A 19,045-nucleotide genomic window follows, 5' to 3' on the forward strand; every position below is an offset into this window, starting at 1 on the left:
TCCTCCCCGATGGTAGTAACGAGAAGAGGGCACGTCCCAGGTGGTGAGAGTCCTTAGTGATGGATGCCGCCTTCTTGAGGCATCGCCTCTTGAAGATGTCCTCGATGGTGGGGAAGGTTGTGCCCGTGATGGAGCTGGCTGAGTCTACAACCCTCTGCAGCCTCTTGCGATCCTGCGCATTGGAGCCTCCATACCAGGTGGTAATGCAACCAGTCAGAATGCTCTCCACCGTACATCCAGAGTCTCTGGTGACATACCGAATCTTCTCAAACTCCCAACGAAATCATGTTTAATGATTATTGGGTGGTGGGGTGGTTTGGTGTGGTGGGAGGCACTTTTTGATATGGAAGCCATTGCTGAAGCTTACATTTTGTTTGCAGGTACTGTTCTAAGCATTGTTGAAGTGTGGTTAAAACATAATGAAATGTCTTTATAATCTGTCTGCACCTGATGATTGGGTTGGATCATAAAGTTACCAATCCTCCTGGATTATCCCAGTACATGGAAAGATTAAATATTAATCCACTCTGAGCAAGATGGAGGCAGACCCTGGCACAGCGAGCAGTGTTCTGGGGAAGAAACTTACCCTCTGTGTACGCGGTACATGCATGGGGTTTAACACGTATTCATTAAGCTCTACTCCGCGATTCGGTTTTGGTGAACAGAAGCATTACGTGTTTAGCACAACGACAAATCTGGGGCAAGACCAGCACTAGTTGCCCATCTCTCATTGCTCTTGAGAAGGTGGTGTTGTGCTGCTTTCTTGAGCCATCGCGTCTGTGTGGTGACAGTGCTCCCACAGTGCTGTTGGGGAGGGAGTTCCAGGATTCAGACCAAGTGATGATGAAGGAACGGTGATGTGTTTCCAAATCGGGATGGTGTGTGACTGGGAGGGGAATCTGCACGTGGTGGTGTTCCTCTGTGTCTGTTACCTTTGCTCTTCTCAGTGCAGAGGTCACGGGTGAGCAGGTGCTGTCGGAGTAGCCTGCTTGGGTAACTGTAGGGCATTCTGTAGAAGGTTCACACTGCAGTCATAGTCATTGGTAATTGGTTTATTATTGTCACATGTACTGAGGTACAGTGAAGAACTTTGTTTTGCATGGCATCCATACAGATCATTTCATCACATCAGTACATCGAGGTAGTACAAGGGAAAACAATAACAGAATGCAGAATAAAGTGTTACAGTTACAGAGAAAGTGCAGTGCAGGCAGACAAGGTGCAAGCCCATAACGAAGTAGATTGTGAGGTCAAGGGTCCATTTTATCATACAAGAGAACCATTCAATGGTTCTTATAACAGCGGGATAGAAGCCGTCCTTGAGCCTGGTGGTACGTGCTTTCAGGCTTTTGTATCTTCTACCCAACAGGAGAGGGGAGAAGAGAGAATGACCGGGGTGGGTGGCGCCTTTGATTATGTCGGCTGCTTTCCCGAGCAGCGAGAAGTGTAGACAGAGTCATGGAGGGGAGTCATGTGCTCCGGAGGTGGAGGGAGGAGGTGCTTAGACTGGTGAATGGGGTGCCGATCGAGCGGGCTGCTTTGCCTAGGACGGTGTTGATCTTCTTGAGTGTTGCTGGAACAGCTGTTGCCCAGGCCAGAGGAAGAGGAGAGTGTTCCATTACACTCTGGACTTGCAGATGGCGGAAGGGTTTTGGTGAGTCAGGAGGTGAGTCACTTGCCACAGGTACCCTGGGCTCTTTGATCACTTGCTGAGCAGCTATAATATTGTCGGAGATGGGGAGGAAGGCACAGCAGGAACACCTCCATCATCTGCCTATGTGCCAACAGCAGGGAGTTGGGTTACACTGGATACAGCTGAAGGCCTGGAAGTCGGAGGACATGCCAGAGGATCTCAGAGACACTCGCCTGATAACCAGCACGACAAATCTGACCGTGGTAACTGCAGAGGGGGTGCCCTTGCTGTCTGCCACAAGACCCTTCCCGCCCACCACCCCCCAAGTGGCGGAAGATCCGCTCGCCAGGTCACAGACTGGATTCCGTCCATCTCGATGGCAACATTTTTCTGGACAAATTTAGGAGGGGCATCGATGGGGTGGATAGTGGGAAACTTTACCCCATAGCAGAGGGATCTAAACCTTGAACAGTTAGGGTAAGAGTCAGAGAGCCATCAAGTTAAGAGGCATAGATCGAGTGGACAGTCAGAGACTTTTTCCCAGGGCGAAAGTGGCTAACATGAGGGGGCATAATTTTAAGGTGATTGGAGGAAGGTATAAGGGGGATGTCAGGGGTAAGTTTTTTACGCAGAGTGGTGGGTGCTTGGAACACACTGCCGGCAGGGGTTGTGGGGGCAGATACATTAGGGACATTTAAGAGACTATTAGATAGCCACATGAATGATAGAGAAATGGAGGGCGATGTGGGAGGGAAGGGTTAGATAGCTCTTAGAGCAGGATAAAATGTCGACACAACATCGTGGGCCGAAGGGCCAGTGCTGTGCTGTAATGTTCTATGAAGTTGTACAGCACAGAAACAGGCCCTCAGCCATACGTCTATACCAGCCTTGTTGCCTGAGGTTTCGAGGAGATCCAGTTAAAAATATTTCCACCCAGAGGGTAATTGTAATGTGAATGTTGAAGCACACACAGCATTTAAGAAATATCTCGATAAGTGTTTGAAGCACCAAGGTATAGAAGGCCAAGCAAAGTGCTGGTAAATGTGAGTGGTGTAGATGGGTACTTGATGGGCTGAAGAGCCTACTTCTGTGCTGTAAGACTCTGTGACACAATGGATATAATCTTCAACACATGACGATTCAAAGAGACATCCAGGGTGGGGCATCGACCTCTGTACATGGCCACCTTTGGCCCCACAAAAGCCATCAATTGGGTGTGATGTGAATCATCCTTCTCCAACATGGCTGCCCTGGGAAATGCATCTCCAATGCTCTGGTCACCTGGTCCACAACACAGCCAATGCGAATGCACACTGGGGCCAGGCAAGCTTGTATCATCGATCCAATCCTTTGCATCTTCCTCACAGCCGGATGGCCACTTTTTCTCTCTCCTTTGACCTGATCTCCTTGACCCTGAACGTCAGCATCAGAAGACTGTTGTATAGCAGCTGCCTGTTAGCTGAGTGTCTGGTGTCTCGCCAGCTATCTGGAGTACCAAGCACCGGGATCTGCGTGGGTATAAAAGTAAAACCTATCCCAAACCGGGGCCAACTGCAGCTAATCCGAGCCTGATCTGACCACAGCCAACTCAAATCCAATTGGACCGCACCCAATCCAAACCTTTCTCAACCACAGCCTGTCCAAACCCAACCAACCACAGCTGGAAAGACCCAATCCAAGCTGGGGAACCAAGAATTTTTTTCGGGACCTGGTTCAACAGGTGATTGCCGTGAATATAAAACCCTCAGGCACGCTGTCCTCGGTGGTACTGAGCAATCTTCCTAATCTGGGCAAGTGCTGAGCTGGACTGAGCATCCCAACCTCACTGGAGGGGCAGCCCAGTGGCACAGCGGGTAGAGCCACTGCCTCACAGCTCCAGAGACCCGGGTTCAATCCCGACCTCCGGCACTCCCTGTGTGGAGTTTGAGTTCTCCTGCATGGGTTTCCTCCGGGATTTATTGGCCGCTGTAAATAGCCCCTTAATGTGTGGGTGAGGGGTAGAATCTGGGGGGGAGTTGATGGGAACGTGGGGAGAATAGGTTGCAGAGGGAAGTAATGGGGGAATGGTGTTAATCTGTGAGCCATTCAGTGGGATGAATGGTCTCCCGCCCCCCAGGGATTGTGCTCAAGTCCTGTTGGGCATGGTTAGTCTCACTTGCTTTGCTCCTTTGTGAAGGAGAATAGATCAGAGACACCTCACCCTTCAACCAACACGATGCTGATGACTTGAGACACAAGAGATTCTGCAGATGCTGGAAACTGGAGCAACACACGCAAAGTGCTGGAGGAACTCAGCAGGTCAGGCGGCATCCGTGGAGGGAAATAAACAGTCAATGTTTTGGGCTGAGACCCTTCATCTGGACATGATGATTTGAGACTCTTCAGGAACTTCCTTGGGGAGATCCCAGTAGGAAGGACAGATTCATTTTCTAAAAAAAAATTCCAAAATATGAAGGAAAAGGCACAGCAAATGGGACCAGGAGAAGGCTATTCAGCCCTTGAGATTGCTCCACCGTCCAATCAGATCACACTGATCTCTGATTACTTCACTTGTCTCTGACTGTGTCTTTTTGTTTGGACTTAGCTCTTGTTTTTGCACAGTCTTTTTTTTATCTCGCTCTCCACTGTCTTGTATAATTTATGTATAATTTATGTCTGTGTGTTGTCTGTACCTATGTGCCTGTGATGCTGCTGCAAGTTTTTCATTGTGTAAAACACAAAAAGCTGCAGGAACTCAGTGAGTCAGGCAGCATCTGTGGAGGAAGATGGACAGCCGAAGTTCCTCCAGTTTTTTGTGTGTTGCTCCAGATTCCAGCAGCTGCAGTCTCCTGTGTCTCCAGGTTTTTCAATATACCTGTACCTCACCGTACTTGTGCACATGACAATAAACTTGACTTGACTGGCAAAATTCCTTTTTGAGAAGTGTACATAGCATCCCTCTGTGAGGTAACGCGCACACTCTGTTTCAGCTGCAGAAGTCGGCTGGCACTGAAAGAGGTGAATTTGGGACATGAATTGGATATTTGTTTTCAATTATATTTAACTTTTATAGATGTTCACTTTAAGGTATGTGTTATAGGTTTGATAAACCCTTCAGTTCAGCAGTAGAGTGCAGGACATCGTGAATAACTTTCTTGCAACATCACACAGTGAAAAATATTTTTAGGGCTTTCTATACCCCCTTCCAAAAAAAGGGGGTTTGAGTAACTGTTTTTGTGAGTGAACTGTCGCTGTGTGTGTGTGTGTGTGTGTGTGTGTGTGTGTGTGTGTGTTTGTCTGTCTGTCTGTGTGTGTGTGTCTGTCTGTCTGTGTGGTGTGTGTGTGTGTGTGTGTGTGTCTGTCTGTGTGTCTGTCTGTGTGGGGTGTGTGTGTGTGTGTGTGTGAGTGAGTGAGCTCAGCATCTGTTAATTCCACTACCTGAAATGAATTAAAAACTTGGCAATTTGCTGGTTGGCTGTGGGGTGGAGGTTTGCACAATTACCTGGAGGCTGCTGGAGCGGGGGTTGTTCTCACTCTGAGGGGGGAGGCTGAGGGGACGTTTCACTGAGGGGTTGAAAATCAGGGAGTTAGGCTGAAAGTCAACAAGAAGAAACTATCCAATGAGAGAAGGTTTAACAAAAGGACGGAGGGCTCATGTGGAAATTCTTCCTGATGCAGCTGGTCATTGGGATTGGGAATGGGAATATTGATGCAGTTGGTCATTGGGACTGGGAATGGGAATATTGTTGCAGTGGGTCATTGGGATTGGGAATGGGAATATTGATGCAGTTGGTCATTGGAATTGGGAATGGGCTGCCTTATAAGATGGTGGATATTGATTCTCAATAAGGAATTGGATAAACGTTTGAAGGAGGAACAACTGCAGAAACTTGAAGGACCAGGGAATTGGACCAACTATGTTGGTCCTCAAATAGGCCATCATATATTCTGTGAGTTGAATGGTCTCCTTCCACGCTGCTTCGGTTTTGCTTCAGTTGCTATTGATCATAAACCGATGCTGGCCAGCCTCTCGTCACTGCGGCAAATTGTGAGTCTCAAACCCCGGAGACTGAGAGAACTGCTTGACATCGCAGCCGTTTCTGTGCAAACAGAACTCCTCAGACAGAACTCTTTCTGAAAAGCACTGAGTAAATATTTAGTCAGAGTATTTGACTGAAGTCTGAGCCCAGTGTTGTATTTGAACTGTCGTGTGGATTGCCTTAAGTAATGCACTGAAAAGGTTGCTCAGGACTAGCCATCAGAACTCAAACTAACAATCCATATTTCTTCTATGCAAACAATAACAAACCTTGCCCTCGGAAGTTTCACCAGGGATGGGGGTTGGTGGGAGGAGAACTAAGTTTGTGGGGCGTGAGATAAAAGACTTCCACAGACAGCCAAGGTTTATAAGAACAAAGTTTTTTTGGGAATCTTCCACCCTCGGCTGTGAATCCAGTCTGCCTCTCACAGGACAATTTATAAGTTGTGGTTAACCCCTCGTTAATTCCCAGTGGATCAGCTCCAGAACAATAGAAGGAATTTGCTGCTCGCCCAGGTTGTGTTATGTTCAGGCAAGGCAAGATTGGACAAACACATGTTGTAGCCAGAAACAAAGACATGAATTTCTTTAGCACCATGAAATTTCATTACACTTGAAGAGTAGACCCTGTTGTCGTAAACCCATAACAAGGTCCCACAAACAGCAAGGTAGTAACAAGCAGATGGTCCATTTCACTGAAGGAGCGACACTGAATGTTTCCAGTATTTTTACAATTCCTTCAGCAACCAAAATCTGCAAGACCTAGGTTGAAGCCTTTGGTTCTCAGAAGGCGTGACATTAGGGTTGTTTTATAGAACATAGAACATTATAGCACAGTACAGGCCCTTCGGCCCACAATGCTGTGCTGACATTTTGTCCTGCTGTAATATCTATCCAACCCTTCCCTCCCAAATGTTAACCCTTCCCTCCCATTTCTCTATCATTCATGTGGCTATCTAAGAGTCTCTTAAATGTCCCTAATGTATCTGCCCCCACAACCTCCACGCACCCACCAATCTCTGTGTAAAAAACTTTCCCCTGACATCCCCCTTATACCTTCTTCCAATCACCTTAAAATTATGCCCCCTCGTGTTAGCCATTGTCGCCCTGGCATTTTAGCGTTTAGATTCAGGACTGGGTTCATTTTTGAAGAACACTGTCCGCACTTCTGTCTCTTTTTCTGCCTTGTCTGTCGGAACTAAATTGCTGTTAAAAGGAGGCAAAAGTCATTGCCAACATTTACAAATCACAGCTGGTGCATTAGGTATTTGCTATTTATGGAATTAATGGAAGCTCAGGGGAAAGCTGCTTCCCGCAGAGAGTCAGGAGAGTGTGGGATGCTCTCCCACAGGTTGAAGTGTACAGCAGAGACAGTGATTACAGGGTCAACACCTGAGGGTCAAAGGCATTAACTGGATATCCATCAGTGCACAGAATGGCATAGAATATTAAGGATTTAGCCCAATGCTCCGTTCCATATAGGTGTTTTGCAAAGTTGAGTTTATGACATGTGCACAAGTACATGTATATACAGGTGCAGTGAAAAGCTTACTTACAGCAGCATCACAGGCACAAAGCATCAGATAAGCAGCATTCACAAGAAAAAACATGAATTAAACATATTATACACAATTTTTATAAGACAACACAATTAGAACAAAAAACAACCAAGTCCATTTTAGTGCAAAGTGGTCATGGTGTTGCTATACTGAGGTAGTGATCAGGGTTGTGCAGGTTGGTTCAAGAACCAAATGGTTGAAGGGAAGTAGCTGTTCCTGAACCTGGTGGTGTGGGACTTCAGGCTTCTGTACCTCCTGCCCGATGGTAGCTGCGAGAAGACGGCACGGCCCGGATGGTGGGGATCTTTGATGATGGATGTTGCCTTCTTGAGGCAGCGCCTCCTGTAGATACTCCCAATGGTGTACTGATAGCGTTGGATGGGAGTGAAGCACAGGTTAGGTGGACAGAATGGCCTTCATTTCTATGTAATTTACTGTGAAGTATAAACTGAGTTGGAAATTTTCTCTCAAGGAGTGGGGTTTGCAAGCACGACTGATTTGTAGCCACTGCCCTGGTGATTGTACCCAGTGACACATCACACCCAGGGCCATGAACTCTGAGCTCCCCCAGTATCCAGTCTCACATTCCCTGACCACCCAGGCATGCAGAGCTTTGTTGAATGATGTTTCCCCCTGAAGTGCCCTGGTGCTCAGCTTAAGATCAGTGCAAACAGATTCAGACCTATAGTGCAGGACAGAGGTAACCAAACAAACAGTGATGCTCTTTGCAGACACAAGAAACTGCAGATGCTGGGATCTAGAGCAACACACAAAGCGCTGGAGGAACTCAGTGGGTCAGGCAGCGAGAAAAGGAAGAGTCGACGTTTTGGGTCAAGACCCGAAAATTCCACTGCCCCTTTCCTTCCACAGATGCTGCCTGACCCGCTGAGTTCCCCCAGCACATTGTGTGTTGCACTGATGCCTTCAATGTAGCAGGACGCTTCACAGGAGTGTTGCTCAAACTATTTGACACGAACAAAAGCGCAGTCAAAGTGGTTGGTTTTACGTTCCATTTTGAAGAAGGTAAGAGAGTTAAGGGAGAGGGTCTGTGAGGGAGCAGTGTAAGGAGAGAGTTGTTCGATCCATCCCAGCTGCCAGAGGTGCAGAGATTAAATCTGGGGCCAGTCAGGAGGCCAGAACCGGTGAGGGAAGAGATCTCAGAGACTGTACAGCTGGGATTGACTCACTGCGGAATTTCCTTCTGTTTGTAAAGTAAGCAGGAATTATGGCTGGGTATCGAATCAATGGGAAAAAGACAAATCGAGTGAGGCAACTCTAGTTTCTATTTCAGCTGAAGTATATATAAAAAAATTCAAAGGCGCATTTGTAGCCTGATGAATTCACACACTGCAGGAGCTGTTGACATTCACCTTCTGTGGCTCTTACCGACTAATGCTATGCAGCAGAGCTCCAGCTCCAGGAGTGCAGAGGATCTACCGTTACGCTCCACATTAGAGCAGGGTACTGCAGACCAATTTATTGTGCAGTGCTGACTGTATGACATGTATCGGAAGTCAGCTTTACGAAGGATTTCCTGTGGAGATGATGCCAGACTCCCATTTAGTTGGCTATGTTAGAAGTAGTCCGAGCTGACACAGTTAGTGCAGATGCAGAGTCTTCAGTGCGCAGTGCCGTGGAGTTCCACGCCAACCCGTCCCCGAGGAGAATCCATCCAAGGCTAACTAAGGCAGAGTGGGTCAGAGGGCTGTTGGGGTTCTGCTGCCAGCACTGGTTCCTTGGCTGTCCAGCTTTCAATCTGACAGATGTTTGCGGTCTCTTTCAGATGTCGGAAGGCCGTCGGTGTCAGGTACACCTTCTGGATGACAGGAAGCTGGAACTTCTTGTTCAGGTGAGCGAACTTAACATCTATTGCATTTAGTGAAGGGTATGGCCTTTGACTCTTCCCCTGGGAGCAGGATCCCTATGCACACACCTTGATCAAGACTTTGGACATCTATAGTTGTATATCATCTCTAGTCACTTGTACACAATGTTGAAAACTCCCGTAAAATGTATATACGCACATAATTTGATGAATGCAGTCAATATACTGGTGTGTTGGTTACATTATTGGACTAATCATCTGGAAGCCTGGTCTAATGACACGGAGACGAGTTCAAATCTCTCTATGGCACCTGTGGAATTAAGTAAATGTCATGAGGACAGTGCATTGGTTTTAAAAATCTGTCTGAATTGGTTCACTGATGTCCTTCAGGAGACAGATTCTGCCGTCCTTATCAAGGTAACTGCCATCGGAAACAACCCACAGACCAAATGCTGTCAATGGATCGAGAAACGTCATGCCTGTGTGTTGGTAGATGTGCAGCAACCTCACGTTAAGAATGGGTGGTCTTTTCACCTTGTGAGGAGACGTGTCAAAAGCTGACATAACATTAGTGTAACATGGCTGAGTTCACACAGTGATGACAGCGGTGGGGACCAGGTCATTACTGATCCGTAGTGCAGAGAATTCATGCCAACAGGTGGTTTGTTGGGTATCTTGGCATTTATAAAGGAGTTTTCTAAAGTAAGGTTCCAGGAGTGCGGGAACTTACAAGTTTGTTACTCAGTCCAGTGTGATCCTAGCCTCACAGTTATCCAGCTCCCTCAACACATCCCCCACAGAGACCCTCTTTCCCTGACTCCCCTCCACAGACTGTATCCCCGACCCTCAATGACCTTCTTCCCACCTCCTTCACAAGCCCTCTACCCACTCCCTCCCTCACAGAGCCTGCCCCTACACTCCCACTCAAAATATTTCACTCCAGTACCCCATCATGATGTCTATAATTGCAGGTAATTGCTTTATTTGAGATCAGCGGGCAAACTGTTAATGGATTTCACCTGTGTTATGGAAAACTTATCCTTAACCTGGAGCCTGGACGGCTCCATTCACTGCCAACTCTCTGTATAAAGCCAAGCCACCATAAACACTGTGAATATCTCTGCTATTATAACCCAGAATTATTTTACCTCTCTACAACATTTAAATACTTTCCCTGGTGGTAAAATCTGTATGTAGTATTAAATCAGCTAAAAGTTAATTTATTTAAAGCTATTGTATTAATTGGCATCAATTTTGGGAGCAGAAAAATGTGTTGTCTGTTCTAACAGACTCATTAGTTTGAGGAGCTTTGCAAAAACTGATGAATAAATATTTAGTGCAGAGATGCACTGATGTTTCCACTGCCTACACATGTTAGGAAGCTGGTAAATAAGCCAAGTATGTTATAATGATGCTGTAGCAGACACTGTTGTAAAATGTCTGAAGGTGTGTCCGTAATGTGGTGGTATTTACTCTGGGGGTTTCCAGTGTGTTCCATCCGTGACAAGGTTGGACCTTTGTGCTGCTGCTGCATTTAGACAGAGGTGGGTAAATCTCTCAAAGTGAGAGTGTTGCTCTGCTCTTGACATGAGGAGTCCTGGCAGATTGAGGTCGATTAACTCCAGACCGCTGTTTCTCCCTTCCTTTAAAGCTGTCAAGAAGTGCACACACAAACACACAGGCACGCACCCATATAAACATGCCCATACATGCAGCAATGCACGTACACATGTACATACATGTGTGAATGCACACAAGCATGCTCACATACTCTCTGTGGGACACAATGAACATGTATCCACACACACACACAACATGTGTCCACACACACACACACACACACACACACACAGGCACACACACAGGCACACATGCACACACTGGCACACACACACAGGCACAACATGTATCCACACACACACACACACATGTATCCACACACACACACACACACACACACACACACACTGGCACACGTGCACACACTGGCACACACACACAGGCACAACATGTATCCACACACACACACACACACACATGTATCCACACACACACACACTCTGGCACACACTGGCACACATGCACACACTGGCACACACACACAGGCACAACATGTATCCACACACACACACACACACACACACACACAACATGTATCCACACACACACACACACACAGGCACACACCCACCCACAGATGAACTGACACAGATGTATAAACACATCTCGTTCATACAGAATCACAACTCAAACACACCAGTGCAGAATCTACCCAGCATCTTGGAATTGCCTTTAACACTAAATGTTAATGAAGTGCAGTTTTCTATTTTAAAATGGAAATGAAGTGCCATTGAACGAGCGGATAAGATCTGTAGTCAGAAGACCCTTTGCCCAGCACACATCAGACTGGGTGCTCTGTCACAGATGATTTGCAGAAATTAACTTGCCTCACTTAACAACACCATGACTTAACCTCTTCAACGAACAAGGGCCCTGGTTTTAAAACTCTGCTCCCTTTCTGTTGCAAAGTCCTAGGAGACCGTGGTCTTTAAGTGCAGAGCTTGTTTTGGCAAAATGTCAAGTAGCATTGGTTTCTACCCTGCCATTCTCGTAGTTCTGTTTAGAAAGAATGTTGTCATGTTAATCCTCAGGAAACTGTTCCCCATTCTGCTCTCTTCTGAATTATCGGAACTGACTGGGCTGTAAGTTCTCTGTGTTATTAATCCTGGTCATTACCCCTGTAACTGACAGGACATTCCAGGGACTTTATTTACTGTGTTTTTCTAGTGTGTCTGCTGGGAAGACCTACAGTTTCAGAGTTTAATAGCTCCTGCAGTGACGCAGTCTGACACAAACAGTGTCACTTTTCAAAAGACAACCAAGCTCACTTTAATACAATGTGAGTCTTGTGTTTACTTTAATATGATTTTGTTTTAATACCCACTCTGTATACAGGTATTTCTTTTTTTCTTGGCTGCCGCGCACGCCATCGGTCTCAGCAGTTGCTCAGGCTGAATTCTGCCTTCAATAAGAGAAATGGGGAGCGATGATGAAAATTTTCTCTGAAATCGAATTTTCGCTGCTATTTCAGGCGTCAGGATGGCACGGCCGGGAGAGCTGCTACCTCACACCTCCAGCGGCCCGGGTTCAATCCCGGTGCTGTCTGTGTGGAGTTTGTACGCCCTCCCTATGATGGTGTAGGTTTCCCCCTGGGTGCTCTGGTTTCTGTCCATATCCCAAAGACGTGCAGGTTGGTAGGTTAATTGGCCTCTAGTCACAGAGTCATAGAGCACAGGAACAGGCCATTCGGCCCAACTCGTCCATGCCGACCAAGAAACCGATCTATGCTAATCCCATTTGTCTGCGTTTGGCCCCTATCCCTCTATTCATTTCCTACCCATTCACCTGTCCAAATGCTTAAGTGCTATGATTGTACCACCTCCTAACATCTTTTCTACCACCGCCCTCTGTGTGAAAAAGTTGCCCCTCAGGTCCCCTTTAAATCTTTCCCCTCTCACCTTAAAGCTATGTCCTCCAGTTTTACACTCCCCTACCCTGGGGAAAAGACTGTGATCATCTTCCCTGTCTATGCCCCTCATAATTCCATAAACCTCTATAAGGTCACCCTCAGCCTCCTGCACTCCAGTGAGAACAAACCCAGCCTATCCAATCATAACCACAGCCCTCCGTTCCAGGCAACGTCCTGGTGATTCTCTTCCACGCGCTCTCTATTGCTACCACATCCAGTTCTGTGGTGACCAGAACTGTACACAATATAAGAGAAACAAAGGACTGCAGATGCTGGAATCTAGATGAAAAACACGATGATGCTGGAGGAACGCAGCAGGCCAGGCAGCATCCATGGAGAAAAGCAGGGCAGTCAACGTTTTGGGTCAGGAGCCTTCTTCAGGACAGGGTCTGCTTTTCTCCACGGATGCTGCCTGGCCTGCTGAGTTCCTCCAGCATCATCGTGTTTTTCACTGTGCACCAATGTCTTGTACACCTGCAATCTGATGTCTCAATACCAATACTCAATGCCCCTGCCTATGGAAGCAAGCTAGATAAACACGCTTTTCATTTTCCTGTCCACTTGTGTTGCCATTTTCAGGAAGCTATGAAGTTGAACCACAAGGTCCCTCGGTTCATCAGTGCTTCTAAGGTCCCTCCCATTTACTGTATAAGTCCTGCCAGTATTAGACAAGCCAAAGTGCATCACCTCACACTTGTCTGGATTTCCTTCCATCTGCCACCGTTCCACCCAACTTTCCAGCTGATCTGTCCCTCTGTATCCTTGGGCAACCAACCCCACCGATTTTCGTGTTGTTGTCAAATTTGCGTATCAGACCACATGATTCTTGACCTCACAATCTACCTCATTATGGCCTTGCACCTTATTGTCTACCTGCAATGCACTTTCTGAAGCTGTGACACTTTACTCTGCATTCTGTTAAATTGTTTTACCCTGTACTACCTCAATGCACTGTGTAATGAATTGATCTGTACGAATGGCATCCTAGACAAGTTTTTCACTGTACTTCAGCACATGTGACAATAATAAACCAATTCCAATTCCAAGTCGTTTATATGTATGCCAAACAACAAGAAGTGTAACCTTGTGGTCCACAACTTGTTACAGACTTCAGAGAAACAACCGTGCACCACTTCTCTGCTTCCTATCACCAAGCCAACTCTGGATCCAGTTTGCCAAAAGACCTTGGACCCCAGGTGCCCAAACTTTCTGGACCTACCTACCATTTGGGACCTTGTCAAAAGCATTGCTCAAATCCATGTATACCACATCTACCACCTTGCCTTCAGCAATTTTCTTAGTAACCTCCCCAGGTGGGTGGTAGAATCTGGGTGGGGGGTGGGGGTAGTTGATGAGAATCAACTCCCCCCCCCCGGATTGACTCTCACAGCCACAGAGACCCAAGTTCGATCTCAACCTCAGATCAAAGTCAAAGTCGAGTTTAATGTCAGATGCACAAGTCCATGTGTGCACAGGTGCAATGAAAAACTTACTTGCAGCAGCATCACAGGCACAGAGCATCAGATAAGCAGCATTCCCAATATAAACATAAATTATACTTAATTTTTACAAGAAAAACAAAAAAGAAACAAGGCTCATTGTAGTGCAAAATGATCATAGTGTTGCTACACTGAGGCAGTGATTAGGGTTGTGCCGGCTGGTTCAAGAAGCAAATGGTTGAAGGGAAGTAGCTGTTCCTGAACCTGGTGGTGTGGGACTTCAGGCTTCTGTACCTCCTGCCCGATGGAAGCTGCGAGATGATGCTGCCTGTGTGGAGTTTGCATGTTCTCCCTGTGAATGTGTGGGTTTCTCCCCACAACCCAAGAAAATGCAGGTTGTCAGGTGAATTGGCCACTGTAAGTTCCCCCTGGTGTGTAGGTGAGGGGTAGAATCTGGGGGAAGTTGATGGGAGTGTGGGGAGAAAAAAAAATGGGATTAATGAGGTAAATGGGTGTTTGATGGTTGGCACAGACCCCATGGGCTGAAGGGCCTGTTTCTGGACTGTGTCTGTCCACAACCCTATAACTGATGGGAAATAAACAGTTCTCTCCACAAGTTAATATTGTACCTCAGGTCAGGAGGAGGCCACTCTGCCCCTCTAGACTGCTCTGCCAGTTAATCGGCAACCCAACAGTCCCTTCACCATGCGGAGAAACAAAGGACCGCAGATGCCGGAATCTAGATGAAAAACACGATGATGCTGGAGGAACTCAGCAGGCCAGGCAGCATCCGTGGAGAAAAGCAGGCGGTCAACATTTCAGGTCAGGACCCTTCTTCAGGACTGAAGGTAGGAAAAGGGGAAGCCCGATATATTAGAGGGAAAAGCAGAGCAGTGATGGGTGGACAAAAGAGGGGAGGCGGGGTGGGCACAGGGTGGTGATAGGTAGATGCAGGTAAGAGATAGTGATGGGCAGGTGTGGGGGAGGAGGGGAGAGCAGATCCACCGGGGGATGGGTCAAAGGTAAGGAGAGAGAGGGGAAAATAGGTAGAAAAAAGGGATGGGAAGAAGAGAAGAGGCCTGGTGGGGGTGGGGGGGGGGGGAATTACCTAAAGTGGGAGAATTCAAAGTTCATGCCGTTAGGCTGCAAGGTTCACCACACCGACTGCAGTGGTTCAGAGGGGATCCCCAGCACCTCCGTGAGGGCAGTTAGCGATGCCCACGTCTGTGATTGAGGCAGACATTTGGACCCCTCCTTTCTACAAACTCCAATGATGCTGAGTTAATTATTAATTACCTTTCTGAGATTTATGGATTTTTAAATAAAAATGCCTTTTCCCTCCATTCCTTTGTACTAGGGTTAGCAAAAATCTATGAATCTCAGAAATATAATTATTGATTAACTCAGCATCACTGGAATTTGCAGCAAGGAGGTTCCAAATCTCTCCCTCCCTCTCGGTGTTGAGATGGTTCCACTTTACTCCTGAACTCAGCCTCCAGTGTTCCAATCTGTCCCCAGTCCCAGCACCCCAAACGCTGAAAGTAGTTTGTCTCCAAGCATTTTACTTGTGTGTTTGTGTGAGGGAGAGAGAGAGAGAGGGAGAGAGAGAGAAATGGTGTGTGTGTGTGTGTGTGTGTGTGTGTGTGTGTGTTTGTGTGTGTGTGTGAGAGAGAGAAATGGTGTGTGTGTGAGAGAGAGAAATGGTGTGTGTGTGTGAGAGAGAAATGGTGTGTGTGTGTGTGTGAGAGAGAGAGATGGAGGTTTGTGTAGGAGAGAAAGATTGAGACAGGGTTTGTGTGTGTGTATATGTGTGTGTATGTGTGCATAAGCTTGTACATGCACATTTGTGTTTGTGTGCGTGCATGTGTGTATGTTTGTGCCTACGTGTGCTTACATAGGTATGCATACATGTGCCTGCGTGTCAGTGTTAAGTCAGAACCCTATGTCCTTCCCCGTTAGAACAGCAGACTATATTTATACAGGCCTGTAACATCAGAAAGCACCCCAAGGCACTTGTTGAACAAGCATCACGTACCTCTGTGATTTGGGAAGGCATTTTGAAATGATGCATAGCTTTGGACCGAAACAAGATATATATTTGGAGCAAATCACTTGAGGGAGCTGTGTAAAATGGACCCAGTGTGTTGATGTGAATCTCACTGACGGATGGGGCTGCTTTATTTTAACTGGAAGGTACCTCAGGGTCCTTCCACTGTTGACTTGGGGTCATATTGCGTCACAGCTGTTCTTTATTTGTGTCTATCTGTTCCATTAATCCAGCCACTGGGCCTGGCACCACCGAGTGAATGATGTTCTGTGACGTTATCTCCCATAGCAACAGAAAAACAGCAAATCAAAGGCAGTCGTACCGATGTCCGCCAACAACCAACAGACAGGCAGAGCAGACTTTGATCACATGATTCTTTTTAAAGGGGCAACGTCTTGATGGAAAAAGGCTTGAACTTTTCTCTTCTCAATGGTTTGATGCCTTTTCCTGCTGAACCAGGTACATCAAAGTCGAGTCTATTAAGTACATGTGTGCGCAGGTGCAATGAAAAACTTACTTGCAGCAGCATCACAGACACAGAGCATCAGATAAGCAGCATTCACAAGATAGAAATCAATGAAACATAAATTATGTGCAATTTTTACAAGAAAGAACACAATTAGAACAAAAAAAATCAATTTTAGTGTAAAGTGGTCATAGTGTTGCTAAACTGTAGTGATTAGGGTTTTGCCGGTTGGTTCAAGAACCGTATGTAGATATTACCAATGGTGCAGAGAGCTCCACACTTAACCCTTGGTCCGGGGGGCATTAGTACACCTCTATCGGCTGCCTTCATTGCAAGAACAGTCTGATTCAAATGTTCATATAACCTTATAGCTGAACCTCTCCTGGTTGATTGGATTGAGGTGCCAGGAAGTGAAACAGGACCTTGTCAAAAATTGGGAGCTGCAAGGTTATTCATATCTAGTGGGAAGGAAAGATGGAATTAGACAGGACTAAAAGTTCACTCCCAGTTCCACAGAACAGGTGAATGTTATAGCCATGTTCTCTCATTGCACATTGAGCACATATGGCAGAGGAAGAATTTCTACCACAGAATATTCTTTAAGTGATTATTCAGAGAGAATTGGAAGCACATATACACAGTTTGGCATTCAGAAGGCAAGCGGTGTAATAGCTTTTAAGTTAAGAGAGTTGGAGTATGAGGATGTCTCGCTGAGACTGTTGGGGTCGGGCACAGTGTGCATCACTTGAAGAAGCATATATTGGAGGATGTACAGTGTGGATTTGGGTTTTAGAACATAGAACAGAGAGCAACACTGTGACCACTTTGATCACTTTGCACTAAAATGGAGAATGTGCTTTTTTTGTTCTAATTGTGTTATTTGTTGTAAAAAGTGTATATAATTTATGTTTAATTTATGGTTAACTTGCAGGTAGTAAGAAAGGCAAATGCAATGTGAGCATTCATTTCGAGAGGACTAGAATATAAAAGCAGGGACGTAATGCTGAGGTTTTATAAGGCGTTGGTCAGGGAGGGAGAGAGTGAGAGAGGTCTTTACAGCCAGCCTCAGCTAATGAACTCCCAAGCGTTAGTGAAAACTGGATTTTTTATTTGTTTGGTTATTGTTCCGAAGGTGATTTTCTGAAACTGTGACAGAGAATTTAACATCCGCCGTGCTTCCTCAAACCTTGTTCAGCACAGACCACAGTGCCAACTACCGATCTAATGTGCTGGGAAAAGAAGTCTTGACATTACATAGCGCCTTTCACTGCCTTGGGGTATGCTGACTGTAGTCTCCTGTGGGGTCTGCCACCTGAGGAAATACCCTCTCAGCATCTACCCCATCCATCGCTTCGGAATCAATCATATTTGAGTGAAATTCCCTCTCCTAAACTCGGCTAAGTACGGTCTTCCTGTCCTACTCAATCTCTCTTCATAATACAGCACCGTCATCCCAGTTTAGAACCTGATAGTTTATAAGATTATGTGAGGCATAGATTGAGTAGACAGCCGGTATCTTTTTCTCCCAGAGTCAAAATGTCTAATACTACAGGGCATGCATTTAAGGTGAGAGGGGGAAAGTTCAAAGGAGATATGCGGGGCAAGTATTTTACGCAGAGAGCGTTGGGTGCCTGGAATGTGCTGCCAGGGGTGGTGGTGGAGGCAGATACGACTGAGGCGTTTAAGAGGCTCTTAGATAGGCGCATGGATGTGCAGAGAATGGAGGGATGTGGACATTGTGTAGGCAGAAGGGATTAGTTTAGTTAGGCTTTTAATTACTAGTTACTGATCTTGTGCCATACTGTTCTATGTAAAATGTTACAGACTCCTAGAGAGATACAGCAGGAAAGCAGGCCCTTCAGCCCATCGAGTCCAAACTGACGTCAAAACACCCATTTAGACTAATGATATTTTTAATCTCCCCACACTACACACTGGGGGCAATTTATAGCGGTCAACTAACCCACCAACCTGCACGTCGTTGGGATGTGGGAGGAAACCGGAGCGCCCGGGGGAAACCCACGCGGTCACAGGGAGAACGTGCAAATTCCACATGCAGACAGTACCGGAGGTCAGGATTGAACCCGGGTCTCTGGAGCAATGAAGCAGCAGCTCTACCCAATGCACCACTGTGCTGCCCTTGCAGTTGGTTCCGTCTGGGATTGGACCATGTCATGCTCAGTACTTACCCCGAAATTCCCCATGTTTTGGGATGCGGTTTATTTCTGCTGGGCCCCACAGGTATAAATCACTTTCCCTTTCTCAAATGCTCTAAAATGTTGATTGGTAATTAGTTTATTATTGTCACATGTACCGAGATATAATGAAAAACTTTGTTTTGCATGCCATCCAAACAGATCATTTCATTACAACAGTACATTGAGGTAGTACAAAGGAAAACAATCACCGAATGCAGAGTAAAGTGTTACAGTTACAGAGAAAGTGCAGTGCAGGCAGACAATAAGGTGCAAGGCCATGGCGGGGTAGATTGTGAGGTCAAGAGTCCATCTTATCATACTAGGGGACCGT

At 46.4% G+C, this 19,045-nt stretch overlaps 1 protein-coding gene across 13 annotated transcripts in view; it reads left to right on the forward strand.

Moving 5' to 3' along the window:
* frmd4a (FERM domain containing 4A) overlaps nucleotides 1-19,045 on the forward strand; it is a 562,285-nt gene that overhangs the window by 300,955 nt on the left and 242,285 nt on the right. For all 13 annotated transcript variants that reach the window (XM_052034015.1, XM_052034013.1, XM_052034024.1 and 10 more), the window contains one exon: nucleotides 8,994-9,059. In XM_052034015.1, coding sequence (XP_051889975.1) covers nucleotides 8,994-9,059 — 66 coding nt within the window. The remainder of the gene's footprint in view (nucleotides 1-8,993; nucleotides 9,060-19,045) is intronic.

The sequence above is a fragment of the Pristis pectinata genome, chromosome 19 (genome assembly GCF_009764475.1).
Source record: "Pristis pectinata isolate sPriPec2 chromosome 19, sPriPec2.1.pri, whole genome shotgun sequence".
Taxonomy (NCBI): Eukaryota; Metazoa; Chordata; class Chondrichthyes; order Rhinopristiformes; family Pristidae; genus Pristis; species Pristis pectinata.